Source organism: Lygodium microphyllum, chromosome 7 (assembly GCF_053477565.2).
Source record: "Lygodium microphyllum isolate KBCC chromosome 7, Lygodium_microphyllum_v1.1.10, whole genome shotgun sequence".
Classification (NCBI taxonomy): Eukaryota; Viridiplantae; Streptophyta; class Polypodiopsida; order Schizaeales; family Lygodiaceae; genus Lygodium; species Lygodium microphyllum.
In genome coordinates, this window is record NC_141141.1 from 92241337 (window position 1) to 92260854 (window position 19518).

General features: G+C 41.0%; 1 protein-coding gene across 1 annotated transcript; it reads left to right on the forward strand.

Moving 5' to 3' along the window:
• The first annotated feature begins 740 nt into the window (after positions 1-740).
• LOC148033701 (putative glycosyltransferase STELLO2) lies at positions 741-15845 on the forward strand. Its single transcript, XM_087681673.1, has 3 exons — positions 741-3063; positions 3972-4098; positions 13920-15845. The coding sequence occupies exons 1-3, from the start codon at positions 1295-1297 to the stop codon at positions 14382-14384; spliced, it is 2361 nt and encodes a 786-aa protein (XP_087537799.1). The 5' UTR covers positions 741-1294; the 3' UTR covers positions 14385-15845.
• Positions 15846-19518: the final 3673 nt, after the last annotated feature.

Genomic DNA, 19518 nt, shown 5'->3' on the forward strand with positions numbered 1-19518 from the left:
ATAAAACTATCTTACACTTGTTTTGGCATTGCCCAATGGCAAAGACATTGTAGACTAAACCAAAAAATTGGGTCTCACAAGTGGGTGTTAATGCTTCTACTAAAGGTGCCTTGAATGCCAAAACCCTCAAGCTTTGGAACATTGTAATAGCTGTGATTTTGAAGCACATGTGGTTTCGTAGAAACATGATTCATATAAGAAAGCTAGAGTCCCATAGATGCAACTTTTGTTTAGATCATGTGTATTTAGAAATCTTAGCCTCATTGAAAACCTTAGGCAAATGGCAAGATAGTAATGCAAATGGCAAAGATTTGTAACATCAAACGAATGTTGTGATTCAACCTTCAAGGCCGCAATACACATCTCATGGAGCCCAATCAATAGCATATTGTCCACTTAAATAATGAGAATCAATAAAATATTTGCATTTTTGGGGACATAGAGCGTGCTCTTAGTGTGCGAGTGACTAAAACCAAGAGCAATCAAATGAGCGTGCATCTTTCCATAGGTGCTTGTTCCGAACCATATGAGGCCCTATGGAAAGAACACCTTACTCCTAGTATTTAAGATATCATTCAAGTTGCTCTCCAAGAGCTAGGGTGATGGTTTTGGGGTAAAACCGTCAGATATTTCTTGACGATTTAAATATTTATTAGTACTAATTGTACTGTCCTCCAAAAAAAAAGGCACTTAAAGGAATTGCAAATGCGAAGTTCATTGCATTTCCATTCCCTCGCACAAGAGAAAATTTAAGCAAAAATGTCATAAACTTTGAGATGGAGCACCCTTGTAATCAAAGATACCGAGATAGATTGAGGGGATGGGTATGCGAGTGTTTCATGTTGGTTTGGGTAACAAGAAAGCGAGGCGCCAACATAAATCGAAGTTTCTTGTGACGAAATGCTGCCTGATGTTGAGAGAGAGAGAGTAGTACCTACAAAGGATAACGACGTGCCACTGAGAGCAGTCCTGGTCTCATCATCAATGCGTCTTGATCGGGCTGGAGCTTGCGGGTAACAGGAGAACAAGCATTGACAGAGTTTCTGATTTCTCAGATCTTTATTGGTTTCTGATGTACAAGTGTGGCCGTGTATATGCCCATTTTTTGCACAAGGCCATGTATATACTCAGTGATTGCACAAGATCGTGTGCATCTCTGTTGTGAGAGAGAGAGAGAGAGAGAGAGAGAGAGAGAGAGAGAGAGAGAGAGTGCGTGCGTGTGCGTGCGTGCGCACGTGTGTGGGGGGGCATCATGAGCCAGCACTGTGCCCCCTGTACCTGATCTTCCCTCACCATGCTCGTCCAGCAGGAGCGAACCAAGCCCCGGCATTCAGCCACTGCCCACAAGCAGGACGCAGATCCACCCCACGGCAAAGATGAGGACGACAAGAATGCTTCCGCGGTGAAGATTGACTTCAAAGCTGCTTACCTCAGATCTCAGCTGCTCCGAAAGGACCCTGGTCGCCTCAGCCAGAAGCGCACCCTCTCCAGGCTCGTTTCGGACAACCTACCCAAGCTTGTCATCTTGGGTCTCGTGCTTCTCAGTGTGCTCATCCTCATCGTCATTCGCAACCGTGGTGACTCCTCAGCCCTCCTCTGTGTCCACTCAGGCCCAAAGAGTGCCGAGAAGAATCCATACCCTGAAGTAGACTTCAAGAAGGTCCACAAAGTGGTAGATACTGGGAAATTCCATGTTGTCAAGGCAGACAAATGGATCGTGGTAACAGCCTCTGGCTCTTTCACGGAGCAAGTTCAGGTTATGGTGAAAATGCAGGGATGGCAAGTTGTTGCCGTTGGAGATACAGACACACCAAGTGATTGGGAAGTGAGAGGAGCCATTTTCTTGTCAGTTGAGCAGCAAGCAGCTCTTGGTTATAGGATCCTTGCCCACCTTCCATATGTTTCATATGTGAGGAAGAGTGTTGGATATTTATTTGCAATCCAGCATGGTGCAAAGGTGATCTATGATGCGGATGAGAATGCATCCGTAATAGGGGGAGATCTGAGCAAACACTTTGACTTGGAGCCATCTAATAACAGGAGCAATAATTTATTGCAGTATTTGTCATTTCATAACAGAACTATTGTCAACCCTTACATTCACTTTGGCCAGAGATCTGTGTGGCCTAGGGGCTTCCCTCTGGAATCTGTAAGCAACATAAATGCAGAGATTCGGTATGGACATGTGCCAAGTGGAAAACAGTTTATTCAGCAAGGATTAGCCAATGGGTTCCCTGATGTTGATGCTGTTTTTTATAATACTCGAAAATCAGAATCTGGGTTGTTTGATATCAAGTTTGATACACATGCCCTTCCTGTTGCACTTCCACAGGGTACGATGGCTCCCATTAATCATCTCAATACATTGTTCCATTCTCAGGCTTTCTGGGCGCTCATGCTTCCTGTATCAGTAAACCCTCGAGTTTCAGACATAATGAGGGGATATTGGGCGCAAAGACTCTTATGGGAGATTGGGGGTTATGTGACACTATATCCACCATCGATTGACCGACAAGATACCTTGAAGCCACATTTCTTTGAAGATGAGAAGGAATTACATGACAGTGTTGACACGCTGGCGGACTTTTTGGTCTCTTGGAGATCAAAGAAGGCAACCTTCTTTAAACGAGTTGTTGATCTAAGCTATTCTATGGCTCAAGCAGGTTTTTGGACAGCTCAAGATGTGGATTATACTGTGGCTTGGCTTCAGGATCTTGTTTCAGTGGGGTATACCCAACCAAGAGTGTTCACTCTTGAAATTGACAGGGGGAAAGCTTTGACAGATCAGTCAGTACGTTGGGAGTTCGTGCCTCTGGCACTCCCCTCCACACACCTTGGTGTGGTTGAAGCTTCAACAGTAGGCTTTGAAGTTGGAAATTTGCTCAGATGGAGAAAGTTTTATGGGAATGTTGTCTTAATCATGTTCTGTGATTGGCCAGTTAATAAAACAGCACTTGGATGGAGAATGCTTTATGGCAGAATTTTCAAAACTGTGGTTATACTTTCCGAACAAAATGATCCAGCTTTTGGAGTTGAAGCAGTTGAAGAATGGCAAGCATACAAGTGAGTGAAAGAAATACTCTTTTACCTCAATGTGGATATACATGGTGAAAGTTATCAGGACATTCAAATAGCTTGTGTTTGCAGTTCATATCATTTGTAGTGTGAACGTCTAATCCATAAACAAAATCTTGCCTTGATGGCTTGGGAGGATTTTTCATTCACAGGTTTATGAATGACATAATTATTAAGAAATGAAGCTATTATCCTAGGGGGACGCCTTCTCTTTGGACTTCTTTAGTCCATCTTGTATTGGTAGAGTTTTTCACAACTAAAGCATAACTTTGTAGTGTTAATGCTTTTGAAACATACTAGGATGCCTTCAAAGACATGCTATGTGTCAGCAATTGAAACTCAAAATAGGAATGGATGTCTAAAGCGGTCCAGTTTTTTGACCCTAGCTTCATTATACGAATTGCCACAGAGTGGAGTGATAGAAACTTGCTTTGATGATGTTGAATATAGGACAGTTAGAGGAGAACAACTTTAATACCAGAAAGTTGTTGACCCATGAGCCATGCAAGCGTACTTGGATGATGTTATAGATGAGGAAAAAAACCCATTAGCCATACTCTTGCCCTTATTATAGTGTGCCAAAACATCTTCAAGTCTTGTGGAAATAATGAGACCTGGAGACAAAAGTGCTTCAAGCACTATTGAATAGGCCCTTCTTTAAAATTTTACCTCTATTATTGTGATTGCCAAATTTTGTAGAACCAATTATTAGCATTAAACTCTTTGGTCTCACCAAGGGATTAACATCAATCGAAATATATGATCTTTATATCCCAACCGTTCCTTGTAGATGTTGTTGTCACAAAACCAATATCAAGTAGCTAGCTGGATGGATGATACTACTTTTTTATGCATATTGGAGTTTTGTTTGTTAACCATCACTTTTTCTTTTGCAGACAACTTTCTCAGATCTTTGAGCGTTATCCAAAGGCAGAGGGGTTCCTGTTTATTAAAGATCATGTTATTTTGAATTATTGGAACTTACTGCAAGCCAATAAAACTAAATTCTGGACTTTGCAGAAGGTCAGTTCGCCAACTTTCTGCCTTGAAAATTAACTCCTTTGTAAATTTGACTTAAAAAAGATCATGTTATTGTTTTCTAATTTCATGTAATGTAGATTTTATGCGAGGATCAAGAGTTTGGTATGGGGTCCAGGTTGTTGCACAGTATATAGATGGAATGATTTCATTAAGCCTTTTTTTAAATTCCAATGGTTAAGACACAGTGTGTTTGTAGCTGCTGTCCACAAGAATTTTCTCTCACTTTTGAGGACTTGCTATTTTCAATTGCAAACCTAGTGGTAAGCATGTTGGACAATGAGAAGCAGAGCACCTTTGATCATAAACAAGCAATTATTGCAAAAACTGCTACATGTAGGGTAGGAAAAAACTGGATGCTGCTGCATAGACTGTGGGAAGCGTGTATGGTGAAGGATGGAATGTCTTCAAACTCTTAGTTTTTGGTGAAGAAATGTGCCCCAAGTGTCACCACCTTTGATGCAAGGCTCAACACAAAAGTGCAATTTAGCGTTTTGTCCTTCTCTTCCTATTCATCAAGGGCTTCGAAGAACATCTTTCTTAGCCTAGTCATCAAGGGCTTCCAAGAACATCTTTCTCAGCCTTTAGTCATTCTTTGTTGGGTTTTTTGTGAGGAAACACAGGTTTGCAAAGAATACATAGGGACTGTGTGAACACGACTAACACACAGTGAACTTAGACAAGAATGCAAATGAAGAAGAAGAGAATGAAGAATGAATAAATGCTGTAATGAATGAATGAAGGGAAGAGATACAGCCATGAGCAAGCTCAAGGACTGGAGGTGGTAGAACCACCATTCTCTATTGGGAACGGGCTCAAGGAGAGTGCTGGAGTCATCAGGGTGTCGTCCTTTGAGAATGGATCCCGAGGGCAGCAAACCTCCAATGTTGGTGAAGGAACTTGATGCAGAGGGCTGGAGACAGCAGAGTAGTAGGCTGAATGTCAAATATAGCAATGTGAAGCTTGGAATTATGAAGAAGAACGTTGTATAGCGTGGTCACTAGTGACAGGCTTTGGGAGGAGAAGGGAAAGTAGGCATCAAAATACAGCAGTTTGAGTTATGGAGAATTGAGATGTAGGCGATGACAGCTGATGTGGAAGATGTGGCTAGGCAGCAACCAGCTGTACAAAATGCAGCCTCCGAGGGTAAACCAACAGAAGGGAGAAACTTCCAAGTTCCAACAATTTGGTGATTGTATTTAGGGTGGGCAGCAGTCTTTAGGGGTAGGCAGCAGTAGTTGGTGGAAGGAGAAAATGATGATGGAGAGCTGGCACTGAAGGTGAAGATGATGGAAAGGAAATGAAAATGGGAGTGCACATTGGGTCCTCTTTAATACAACATCTTGAGCTAGTTGTCCTACTAAAATGTTTTCTGTGATGTCTAAAGCACAACATTACTTTTTGGGGCTGATTTAAGCACCATGGTACTTTGAAAGGCAATTTAAGGTAGCCTAACACCCTCTTTCATGCTCAAAAAGGGTGATCAAAGAGAGTGAAAGGAAGGCTCTAGTCTTGATCCAAAGAGTCCTACCCCAACGAGATTAAGGCACTGTGCCAAGAGTGTCATTTGGACTACCCAAGGACCTAGGAGGATCACAGAGGTGATGGATATTTTCTTTGAGTTGCCCAAGAGGTCACCCCAATGAAATCAAGACATCAGAGTCCAGACCAAGGGTGTTGCAATGGATTGGTCACAAGCTTGCAATGATCGTGAAGGCAATGATTTTTGTTTGGTGGATATTTGTTTGTTTGACTTGGCCCAATAGTCCATACAAAAGTGAGACTCAAAGTACAAAACCACAATCGAGGGTGCGGATGTAAAGAGTAGATGAGGGTAACTGCCTAACTAGTGTGGTTGTTGCTTGGGATGCTGTATGAGCAATGAATGCTCATAATGCTCCACTTGACAAGGTAAAAGGAAACATGCTGCTCAATGCATGGGTTTCCATTTGGAGAGATGCATAGAATCATAGGTTTTTAGTTGTTCCAAATGCTCGATATACAAGTACAATGCTAACGCAAGGGGTGATCCTTTGGAGGCATGCTCTTGTAGCAAGGTGGCACTTGGATAATGCCTCATAGGAGAATTGTTTACTGGCCCAAATACCCTTTTACAATGGCAAATTGATGTAATGCAATTCAAGAGTAGATACAACAAAGAAGGGATATCGATGTTGAAGACAAAGAAGATAGGCTAAAACTTGAATGTACCAAGTGGGGAGAGCAACCCCATCTCAAACCATGGATGCTGATGTTGAAGGAGGAGGAGGAGCTGAAGTTGGCTATGGTGCATTGGTGCCAAGAACTAGATGAAGAGTTGACGTAGTTGAAGCGCCTTAGTTGGAAGAGCTGAGTTGGAGAAGTAGTCACCATGGTATTATCAAGAGATACTGGAAGCTCAGCCTTGGAAGGGGAAGCCTTCATGTTTGTTGAAGAAGCATGGCTTGACCAAGAGAGAGCAGGGAACCACCAAAAATGGCCAACAAATTGGGTCTTTAGCCTAGTTAGTACTAGTGGATACTTGCAATGTTGGTCCTTAACCAACATACAAGCTGATTATGCAAGTATTATAATAGACCAGAACTTGCATACCTATGTCTCATATTGAGATGCTTTGGTGCTAACTTCTAAGCGAAAAGAATGCAAAACTATGTTAAAATGGAGAATGTGTGCAATGGAAGAGAGAGGAGAAAAGGTGAAGTCCTAAATGTACTTACTTAAGGATAAAGTAGCTTATGGGCCCAATTTAAGTAGCCTATGGAGCTATTGTTAGTTTAGTTACTAGTATGTATTATGGGCTTTTGGGTGGCTCATTGGGGTTTCTTCAGGTGTCTCATGTGACATGTATCGTCTTGAGGCTTCTATATATGCTCCACTCTTCTCACTCTTGTATTGCATCATCTTGCATCCTTAGAGAGAGAGAGAGAGTCTAATGGCATTGCTGTTAGTCATCATTGTGCTAACGCCTTGTTGGTATGGTTGTACATCTCGTGTTTCATCTTATGAATTCCATTGTCCATTCATTTTGAGTTTCTTGATTTGTGTATCCTAACATGGTACCAGAGGACTAGTGTTGCAGGTTTGCTGGTTTTGTGTTTTCATTGACTATCCAAGTTTGCAACTTTGCGTCTTTTATGTTGGTGTTTTCTTGGGTTGCGTTTCAGCTTCCTATGTCACAGGGTTGTGAAATTTTAACTTATTGCCTTCGGGATAATTAAGTTGGGCACGTGTGGTGTACATTTGAGATTAAGTTGAATGTAAATCATTGGTTGTGAGATGTGCAAGCAGCTATGGAGGAGAGAGAAACAAGAGAGCGAACAATAGACAGTAGAGTTGTAGACAGTGTTGAGCTGAAAACAGAGAGTGCACTTGTTGAACTGAAAACAGAGTGTACTTGATAGAATGAAAGTACAACTTAGGTCTAAGGTAGACCTAACCGCTAACTCAATTGGAGTGAATTAACTCTAGTACTACTTTAGTTGTGGTCATACTACAAACTAAACAACTAAAACATTTGGGTACTGCCCATAGAATTGGTAAATTCTAACACCCCCTTTAGTGCCAAGTAGCCAATGTGATGAAAGTATAGGAAGATCAATTACTAGAGGGTAGCAAGTTCAAGGGCGTTTGAAAAGCCTCAAGCTTCTCATGGGGTAGTACTTTGGTGAAAATGTTGGCAACATTTTCGTGTGTAGGAACATACATCAAGTTGATGTATATTTTGCATGCCATCTCTCTTTGACATATGGTAATGTACCTTGATGTGTTTCGTGTAGGCATGAAACATAGGATTCCATGCCACTGCAATAGCACTTTGAGTGTCGGAATGAATGGGCTTGGAACTCTCCAATGAAATCTATAGATTGGCCAACAATCTATGTAGCCATACACGCTTGATTGATGCTACGAAGATTTGCCATATACTCAGTCTCACAAGACGAGATAGCCATTGTAGGTTGTTTCTTACTTAGCTATGAAATGCATGAGCGGCCTAGAAAGAAATAGTGTCCATTGGTAGACTATCTAGTGTTAGAATCATTAGCCCAATCTGAACATTGTGAGCTTGTAGATGCAAGCTTCTCTCCCTTGGGAAATAAATAATGCATATGATTGAGTACCTTGCAAATATTTGAAGATCCTCTTAACAGCTTGCCAATGTACTTACTATCCATGGGTTGCACATAAACTTGCTCACCTAGGATATTGCAAACCATATGTTAGGACATGTGTTGCAAAGGTAGATATAAGATAGTTAACAACCTAGTTGTAAATTGCAACGTCAAACATCTCTTCACCATCATGTTGTTTAGAAACCACTTTTTAAGTTCACACACTTTGTTTTAGGGTTTCGCACTGATAGCCCCAAAAAGGGACGGTGTCCACATTTTTGCTACTTTTTTAGTGGGTGCCCACACAGTGGTGCACCACCTAGATAGCTTATGCCTATGAATAGGTAGTCACTTCATTCATTCTTCACCTCTACCACTCTCACAACTCTTCAATCATTCTACACTCCTCTTCCTTCATCATTAGACACCCTTTCCTTTACCAATCCCTTCCATTGCCCTCACCCCCCTTTAAGAAGACATTGCGATTCGTGGCTTGTGGCTGCCTTCACCCTTCCTCTTCTGCTTTAGGCGTCTTGTTCTAGCATTAGGCCTTGCGTCTGGAGCATCTTCCACTTGGCGTCATCGTCATTTGCTTGGTGTCAGTACCCTTCTCCTTCAGGCTCCACCTTGACTTGCATTTTTTAGTGTGGAGACCCTCTCCTTATGTGACATCATCCTTTCCAGCTTGGCGTCAACATCCTAGCCTTTGGCGATAGTTTACATCATCGAGTGCTAGTGATTTCATCACTCATCCATCATAGGGGCTGCTGGGATTTGTGTTTTTGCAACTTGGCTCCTCCTCCATCACTTGGCGTCATTCGTCTACACATGGGCAACCATCCTTCTATGTCTAGAGCCTCCTCTATTCATGTTTACATATTGATATTGATTTGGGTCTCCATTGTATCTTATAACTAGTTTTCGCATAATAGAAGAAGTACTGGAGATGGGTTTTTGGCTTACATTAATCAAATGGATTATATGAACTTGCCATCAAGCCTAGTTGTGATGAAGACATTGGGTCGCCTGCTGTCTCGAAAGTGGTTTGTTCTCCCTAGTTGAGAGGTGGCCATCCTAACTAGCTAGATGCTACAATTGATATGCACCTTCCTCTCATGTGCTTGTGGGTAGATTGACGGTAGCTTATGCCAAATTATATGGAAGAATTTGTTGAGTATAGTTGGGCTACCTTTTGTGCATTATTCTATGGAATCTGTGTCGGTCCAACATCTAGTTGGAGGGGGGGGGGGGGGAGCAAAACGCATGAATGACAAAGGAATCAAGACTGAAACCTTGATTCTACACCCATATGGGTAATTTGTCCCATCCAGCTTCTAGTGAGGCGTGAGGTTGGGGAGAATGGGCACTTGAACGTGTGGTGCCATGAAGCGAGACAAGGTATGGATGTCTTTGATGAAGCAGATGAAACCGAAGAGAGATGAGGGGGAGGCTGATCATGGTCCACATCTCTATCCATGTAATGATCATGTTGATCTTGATGGTGATTCTCACAATCCTCAAAATTGCGGTTTGATGTCGAGACTTGCTGTTGATGGCAATGACTTGCAAGAGGGCTGCATTTGACGACGAGGGCACCTAATCTCGTGGGTCTTTGCAACAATCCTCATGATCTCATTGGTCTTCATGGTGGTCCTTGCAGTCTTGATGAAGCTCCCATTACATATGATGCTGACAATCATAATGGTTTGCTATCTCAATCCTTTAATCTGCTAGAAAAAACACTTTGTTTGCTGATGACATGCGTTGCAAGGCTGCGTTTTGATGTTGACGACCTGCCGATGATGACAATGACCTGCAACAGGGCTGCATGTGACAATGACGGCATGCTGATGACAATGATCTGCAATTTGATGATGTCAGCCGTGTTCCATTGAAGACAACTATTACAATACCTTTGTGTTGATGTCATTGTTATGCTTAAAAAGTTGCATTACACTTTAAACCTTGATTAACTCATTTAACCAGCCCCAAAAGAGAGAGTGTGTCCCGTACACTAACTCCCATGTCTTAGTTGGTTCCTCATTTGGTGCGCGTAGTCACTTGGCATCCCTTATCATTCTATCATCAATCTTCAGTTCACACCCATCTTCCATTGCTGTTTACACCCTTATTGGACGATATCTTGGTTCTCGGAGTGCTGCTCAAACTGTTCCAGTGTTCCATCATCCATGCGACCTGTCCAGACTCCTTCCACTTCTCTGGAGTATCCAAGAGCTGTTGCCTCAGCCAGAGACTGCTCATTTTGCAGCTACAGGCTGCCCAATAATTGGTGTTTCATCTCCAGTAGTTGCCATCAGATTGCACCTTGTGCTTTTCTGCCAGGACTTCATCGACATTGCTGTCTGTACATTGCATTTTCCAGCCAAGCAGGCCACCCTGCTGCTACCTAGTCATCCTTTGCTGTATTGATCAGCTGATGTCATCACTGGACCAGCTATACTTGTGTTTTCAGCAATTTGGGCTGAGATGTGCCTCCCACCTCTCGACATCATCAGAGATTGTCTCTGCGTTCTGTTCGAGGTATGGCGGACTCTTGGAGCTGTCATGGGTGTCCTGTGTCTCTGACTCCTCTTCTAGCTCACCTCATCCCGGATCCACTAAGACACACGGAGGTTGAGGCTCATTGTACCATATTAGCATAGTTGAATTTATTAACTCATTCTCTTTTCATTTTGAGTTCTCTTCACCTTGAGTTCTATTGTATTCATTGTGCTCTTGTCATACACATTGAGTTCTCATTCTCTGTTCGAGCATTTCTTTATAGTCACTTGCAGAGAGTAAGGCTGTGTAAAGAAAACACAGCAGTTGCAACCAAAACATAGCAAGCTGAAGGTCTCTCTGTGTACAACACGTGGCAATGATGCCATGTGAGTGTGCAATACAAAAGCAATAAACTCGAAGCGAGAGAGAGTTGTGTGTGTGAGAGAAGAGCATAGGAATAATGAAGAAATTGAGACTGAAACTGAACACAGTAATGAGCTGAGCTTGCATGACTGCCGAAGCACATCAATAAGGGCACCGAGATCAAAGGCAGATGATGAAAAGTGCAAGTGATGATGATGATGAAGACGAGGGTGAAAGTTGGCAAGTGAGGAGGTACAGTTGAGGCAGCCTATATGTAGGCAAAACATGCTGAAGATGGCCAACTGCTGCCCCAAAATGGGCTGACATGTTGCAGTCCATGAAAACTGGCTGCCTGTTGATGTCAAACCTGGACCACCTGAAGGCTGCGCATCAGGCCTAGCTGCCACATTGCAACGAGCCTCACAAATGATGTAAGACATGCTTGTAATGCAGTAAATGACAACACCTAATCAATGCATGAATAGACACCATGTTAGAGCTTCCATGTTTGTGCAAGGCTGTGCATCAGGCCTAGCTGCCACATTGCAACGAGCCTCACAAATGATGTAAGACATGCTTGTAATGCAGTAAATGACAACACCTAATCAATGCATGAATAGACACCATGTTAGAGCTTCCATGTTTGTGCAAGGCTCTGATGGAGCTTACAACTAGGAGATAATAGTAGAAATACACTAATGTGTAATTAGAGACTTATTACTGTGACAAATGGCTTTTATTATATTGTGGCTGGTGTTATCTATGGGGCTTAAACAAGTTTCTGTTTTCTGGTAGTAGCTATGTGGTTGTTTTCATTTCTTTTTTAAAACTTTAAATATGGCTTGTAATTATATTAATGACTATGAAAGGCCAAATCCACCTATGAGACCACGATGTTACATCTAAGAAATTTGGGAATTTCCCATATCCCAAAAAAGCTGTCATCTAATGCTATGACCAACTTAATGGAGAATAAATATGGAACAATACATAGTTGATGAGTACAAAATGATGTCTAAGTGAGATACAATATGGAATTGCTCAAGAGGCACTCATCCCAGGATGTCTCTCATGGGTCCCCTAGCGGTGAAGTAGGATCCTTGAGTGGCGGTGTAGTATCCTCTGTATTTGTAGATGATGACTCTTGTGAGGGCGTGGGTTATAGGCTTTGCACCTCTCTATGGTTGTGTCTAGGGTGGTCTCCCATGGTGGGGGTGTTGGTTGGACTAATGAGGGCTCTGTAGTAGTGGAGGAAGTAGTCGATGCTTTGTAGAACTTTGTGAGTGCATGTTGGTGTGTGGCTTTGTGTCTTTGTTGTTGGGTTCGTAAGAGGTGCTTTCTGTGGCGGCATAGCTCTAGTAAAAAGAGCCCGAGATGTCTTTGATCTAGAAAATCCATAACCTTGGATAGCGGCCCAAATCCCTCTATGAACAAGCAATGGAAGTGCCCTTGGATCTTATAGTACATTGGGCATTTGCATAAATAGTGCTCCTTTGTCTTTAGCTCGAGTTGACAAAGCTGGCAAATCCTATCCTTCGAGGGGAGGGAGTGTGTGTTGTATCTACTTGTCTCGATCTGGAGTTGGCATGAGGAATCAGGATCTATGGAGCTGTCCAATGACGCATCGTACACCATGAGACAAGTGTGCATCTATGTATCTCGGGAAGACAACAAATCCATCGGGTGATACATGTAGAAGATGCTTTTGATAGAAGGCCATCTTTGTCTTGAGATCCCCAGTAGGTGTCACCCATGTTGTGGCTGCGTGTATTTGAATAATGTCCATCTTGAAGATGTGGTTCAGCTCCTCTTGACCGAGTTCCAGGTGAGGGCAATCCAAATTGTACTGTAGTGGTGGGAGATGATCCATGTGTAATCCAAGTAACTGTAACCATACCTTTGTGCGGCCATACCAGCACTGAGTATCCCCCGTAATGCTAGTTGTCTAGACGGTGTCTCTAGTGCAAGCTGGGAGTATATCTGTCTCGGCAAGGTCCAAAGCCTATGCAAGAAAGTCACTATCTGGAAGAGGGCCTTTGCCACTATGGGTGGTGCTCCCATCTCTGCTCTCATGATCTCATGTGGGAGTACGGAGGGTCTAGTTCGAATCATGTGTGAAATCATCATTACCAAGGATCTCTCCATTTGCCCCCACCCCTCATATATCTCCTCTCCCTTGCGTAATGGGTGATCCTATGTGGCTCTTGTGTGGTAGAGGCTTGATCCCCATATGGGGGCTCCATACCGAAGTGCTGCTGTGACCAAAGTGTCGAATAGCCAGAGCTTCGTTTGAGGCTCCTGAAGCTGGGTGTGCGTGCATTGGCTCTCCATCGACTCTAGAGTCGCATAGCCTCGTGTCAATCTATCCTTTGTTACTCTCCTCCAAGTGAATCTTGGCCTTGAAAAAGTAATCCTCAAGCAAACATATCTCTGGACCACCTTCACTATCTCCCCTTGGTATGTAAAATGGGGCACTAATCGCTGAATCCATCGGGAGGAAATGTTGAACACCATAACCTTGGTTTCTTAGGGTTCAGTGTGAGATCCGCGTCTTGATAGAAGGCATGTAGTGCATCTAGGTGGCGCTGCAATCCCTCCGGTGTGCTGGAGATGAGGACTGTCATCAGCATACAGTAGTATGAGTATCAATGCCCCGCCAGGCCAGGTCCCTCCCCTCCTAGTCCATCAATGTAGTCTGATATCTCATCAATATAAAGGCCAGAGAGAGAGAGAGAGAGAGAGAGAGCTAGCTATGTTTGTATGTAAAACATTTCGATAAAGAGAGCAAGAGGGGTATGCTAGATGGCTGAAATATCTGCTATGTTCTTGCAGGTGAGCAAAGGTTGGAAGGTGGTTCACTACAACAAAAACGGAACTGATTGGTATCTTAAGAGCAGCATAAAGAGGACTATCCGCAACATGGTTAACAGCTTGCCAATTCATTTCAAAATAATTTATAGAGAGAATATGGATGACAGACATTTTGTTGTAAGCAAATCTGATGTGTTTTATGTCCCTCAACGACTTGTGAGTGACTTTTCTGAGCTGGTAGCTCTTGGTTTGGAAGCCAAGCTTCATCATGAGTTGGCCATACCCTTATTTTTCTTGGCTATGGACAACATTGAAAATTTTGACTCTGAAGCATTCAGCAATGTGGTTTACAAAACAGGATCAGACGCTACTTACTCAGCTGAAGTTCATGTGGTGCGTCCATTGAAGGCAACAAATCAGCGTGAGCTTCTCCAGGTAATGAAGGAGATGGCTTCAGGCGATCCCCTTTTGCTGGAGGTCCTTTGAGGACAGAAAGATGTAGCTCAGGATTAGTTTAACAATTGCAATTCTTTGGTGTAAAATACAGGGGCTTGTCCAGATCATGTGTTTATAGGTTGAATGCAATGGCAATTTTTTTGTGCAATTAGGCGTGGGCAGAAAAAGAGTTTGCAAGTGACATTCACATGATTTTCTGACAGCTGCAATAATGACTCTCAGCAAAAGTAAACTTTGTGGGAAATGTGTTCATTTAGTTATCTGGCTTGGTGATCCTGTTTTTTGGGTGGAATCGAGTGTAGACATGGGGCAGAGATAAAGTAGATGAAGAGTAATTGCAGTAGAAGTGATGCATGGTTACAAGTCATGGCATTTCTTTTTGTACTCTGACCCAGCTTACCCATCTTGTGGCTGCTTCTTTTGGGCTCTACTGCAGTCAAGGTAGCCCAAGCAACCAGGCTCTCTTTTGGTACTTCAAACCTTATCAGACATAATACTAGGGTCCCTGCAAAGGGCAGGTGATTATTTCTCTGAGGATAGGCATGATTAGTTTGCCACTCTGGAGGAATGAATACCAGCTGCTGTGAGGTTTTGAAAGAGTCACATTTACTAGTTAGGCCAAGTAACTAGGCTCTATTTTGATGAGTTAGATATAGCACAATCACAAGGGGCTCCAAAAAGGCAGGGCGAGAAGTTAAGTTCGAGGATGATGATATATGTACATAGGGCTCTGGGAGATAATAGTACCAACTAAACCTAGTTGCCACCGTGAATGAGGAATTGGTAGGGTAAAAAGACAGCTGACTGTATGAAGATGTTGATCTTGCTCTGTATCATTTGTTTGCCTTCTGGGGAGGAGTGATAAGAGGGCTATTTAGGGAAATGGTTGTGATTATAGTAATCAGGTGAAATATAGGTGCAAGTGATGCAACAAGAAACCAGCCATAACAAAGAGGAAGTTGTATGTAATGGAGGACTATTAGCCAGGGTTTGTTTTGGAATGGTTGTGATTACAGTAATCAGCTTAGATGTACAGCCAAGGGACACATGAAACCAGCCAGGAAGCTGTATGTCATATGAAGTATTTACTTACAAAGGACCGATAAAATCAATACATCAAAATTTGAGTTCACACGAGGCAAAAGCAGTGCAATGTTTTGGATTGCAAACAATAAATGGGGATTGGATACAAACTTTGCAAGCCTTGATGGAGTGCATTCCTGGTTTTTTACAAGCTTTTGATCAGTCATTCCAGCGAGAGATGTGCTGCTACATTATGTTGAAGCCATAAATTGCATGCCATTGAGATGGCAATGGTGAGCTAAGACACTAGACATTTTCCAACCTTGTTTGCAGGCTTCCCAGCATTTTGACATCAGCATAGATTGATAGGCTGTGAAAACTCTTTAAAGGAACGAGGGAGATTCAAAAAATTCATGATTTTTTGTACGATAAAATCAGCCTTTTGACGATTCTTGTTTCTAATGAACCATTATTAGTATTGTTTGCCCTTGAGATATGTTGAAAAGCTATGGGTCACCCACTTCCACCTCAAATGGGATTAAGAAATTATAGAGGATCTAACACTAAGCGTTTCCTAAACTCAGTTATTGGCCCTCTAATAATTTCTACCTCAACATCCAAAAAAAAAAAGAGGGGATATAAAAAATTCGCAAGTAGGAAAAACTAAAATTTCGTGAGCTTTTGACTCAATCTATTTATAGAAGGTTTGTTTTGTATGAGAAGTGATTAAAAAGTAATGGTCACCATTTGAAGTCAAGGGTAGTATGGTGCTAATGGTCACTATTTTAAGTCATGGATAGTATGGTGTGTTCATGACCCCTTTACTCGGGATTTGAGTTGCCATCGCCAAAATTTTTCCCCAACTCGATCTTGCTTTTGGTGTCACTTTCACGTTAGTTCAGGGATGAGTGTTTTGTTGAAGGGCAAGGAAATGATAATGGCATATGAGGTTTTAGAGTAAGAAGTCAAAAGTGACAAACCTCACATAGACAATGGAATTTGATGTGAGCCATTGAGTAAAATGACATATGCCCAAAGCCCAATGGGTAAAGAATGTGGGCTTTTGGATGGATAGTAGTTTGTATTCAAAGGATCCATTCATTGTCAAGCTCAAAATCCCCTTCTAGGTATTCAACCAATTTGCTTACTTTGATGGGAATGGCTATGATGTGCAACAATATATGTAGAAGATACAAAGTGAAAGAAGCTGAGTCTTTTAGAGCTAGCATTGCACTTGTTTGTGAAAATATCCATCTCTTGGATAGCATGTTTGACATTCTAATTTAAGAGTCTTGCCATAGTTGGTTGAGGCATTAGTCCTAGAATTGGTAGTTTTATGCCCTCTTTTTAAATAGCGATGGTCTGACAACAATGCTATAGTTTAAGAACTACATACAAATTCTTATAAAAATTTTCAAGGGATAATCAAGTGCACACTAGGAGGTATAGACTATCCTCGATATTGCAAGCATCTCAACCAAAGGGTAATTTGGAAGATACAGCACAAATAGGAAAAGATGGAGCGAGTAATGTTAAGGCTCCATTTTTAAGTTCTTGACAGACTCTTGCATTTCCAGGACACATTATCTACCAAAGATTGATGATATTCAACAAAATACAATCACATTCTCTATGAAATTGAGTCCTTGCAAGCTTTTGTCACACAACCATTTAATGTGTAATCTAGAAAATGTATGCATGTTTTGAAGTTTTCATCAAGTTGTTAACAAGTGCCAAATTGTTATCTTGAATGTATGTGACCACATGATTGAAAATGGAAGTTAATCAACAATGCCAAAAGGGATGATCCTAGGTGGTTCAAGTATAGTTAGTAAATAACGTGTTCTCATTGAGATCATTTAAGCTATTCAAGCTCTTATAAGGAGCAATGTTTGCCCACAATTTATAATGTAGTTTTTAATATAAGAAAAGTTAATACACATGATTTGCGAGTGTTTTGTAGAAAATCCTCTCTAATGTACCATTATTTAGTGAAATAATGGTAAAACTTGTGAGGGGATGGGATATGAGATTATAAGGTGGAGTGGCATATATAGTAAGCAATCTCAATCCGAATAAAGTGTACAAAATGTTTGAAAATGACGTAATTGAAAAGATCCATATTTGTTTTGTATATGCATTGTAAATACAATTTGATAGAACACATTGGAAGAGAGGCATCAGATAGACATCTGAAGGATCTTAAATTCAAGCAAGCTCTTGATATTCCATTGTTTAAAGTTGTCTAAAGTGATTGTGATTTTGGTATATCAGCTTTGCTTGAACTTTGAAGGCTAATTCACTAAGGACTTGGTTATGAAAAACTTTGGAGTAGACTTTATCAAGGTTTGGATTGCATAGTGGTCATGTCAACATTGATCAAGATTGAGAGATGGTAAGATGTGACCAACATGCTTTCAATTGGAGCTCAAGTAAAATCATTCCTTTTTTTGTTAGATACTCTCCTCATCAAAAGTGTTACAATTAAGTATAACCAAGAAAGACAATGGGTGCAAAAATAAGAACTAGTAGTAGTCAATGAGTTGAATAAAAACATGGTTGACAAATTTATATTCTATGGCATAGAAATCTCATTCATCAAGCCAAATAAAAAGAAGAGCATGAACCATGATGGATCATTATAAATGCAAATAAGTAAGGAAAGACTAAACGTCTTGTCCATTTCTTGTATATGCGATGTAATGTTTCCTTCTCAATACATGTATTGGATTTCATTGTATATCCTCAAAGATTTTTGTTTTTCTAAGGAAAGACAATTTGTAAGCATGTGTCTTAGTTGTGACTACAATGTATGTGCAATGCCTTAAAAATAAACAATGAAATCTCAATTGCTTAGCAAAACCTCTTGTGAATATTATAACACTTGGAAAATTAATATTTTTGGTGTAGTTGGCATATTTAAATGTGCAAAGGATGTTTGCAATCAATCTATTTATGTTGTAGTGGCTCCTTATCAAAGCCTCTATATATGTGTGCATATCAATAAATCACATAGCTACTCACAATGTGAGAGTGAAATATCTCTCCTTGGTGAGGTACTTAATGTCAATCTCACAAAGTCTAATAGTATATATTTTAAAAGCAAGTAACGTGAGGCAAAGAAACAAATTAGAATGACACACTGCTAAGTACATAAATTGGTTTACCATAATTAAAGACAACAATGTACTTTGTGAGAAACAATTTTCATCACATTTTACATATAATGGGGTGGGATTTTAAAATTCATATTATAATATAACTTTAAGAAAAGTAAGACCTACACTCTAGTTTCACATTAAATGCCATCAGCATATTGTAGGATTTTTAGACTTGTTTCAAGAATTTACAGATTTCGAAACTCAGTTTTAACTCTATTTTGTAGCAACAATCTTAAAATAATTGTAAAATCATTTTCATGGGAAACTATGTTAGAGGTTCAACTTTAGAGAAATCCTCAATTGATGGTAGAGAGGTGGATCTAAGAGGTTTCTATTGAGAGATCTTTGTTGATATGGTGGGATAAGGGATGTAGCCAAGCTCTTGGATGTCTTTTGGGGGATACTATGTCTATCAGAGATCTTCGACCATTGATTTTTTTGCTTCTTCATATTCAAGTTAGGGTAGTTTTAGTGAAATATTGTGGCAGAGGGCATCTTGGAAAGTTTATCGTTTGACCTTGAGATTGGTAGCGTTATTCAATACATGACCTTGAGATTGGTAGCGTTATTCAATACATGACCTTGAAATATTGTGGCAGAGGGCATCTTGGAAAGCTTATCATTTGACCTTGAGATTGGTAGCTTTCCTAAGGGTTGTCATGTATTGAATAGCTTTCATAAGAGATTCTTAATGTGTAGCTTTTTAACTATGGTTTGTCATTCTCTTGACATGTCTCCCACATGAAGCATCTTATTCGAGTGGTTGTAGGCCCTTCTTCATTACTCCAAATCAATTACTTTGCTTTCAATTAGTTGTCTACTTCAATGCTATGTGGAAATGGGGATGTGCCAATTTTGTCAATTGTTACCTTGAATTTCCCACTTTGTTATTGAAGAGATGTGACTTATTCTTAGTGTTCTTCCACCTATTTCTTCTCCTTAAAGATTCATTGTGTAAGCACAATATCTCATTGTTGGGG

Bases quoted from the DNA above. Each gene is read 5' to 3' on its own strand.
- LOC148033701 (XM_087681673.1), top strand. From the start codon at position 1,295: ATGCTCGTCCAGCAGGAGCGAACCAAGCCCCGGCATTCAGCCACTGCC. The intron at 3,064-3,971 runs GTGAGTGAAAGA...TTTCTTTTGCAG, and splicing joins GAAGAATGGCAAGCATACAA to ACAACTTTCTCAGATCTTTG. The intron at 4,099-13,919 runs GTCAGTTCGCCA...ATGTTCTTGCAG, and splicing joins AATTCTGGACTTTGCAGAAG to GTGAGCAAAGGTTGGAAGGT.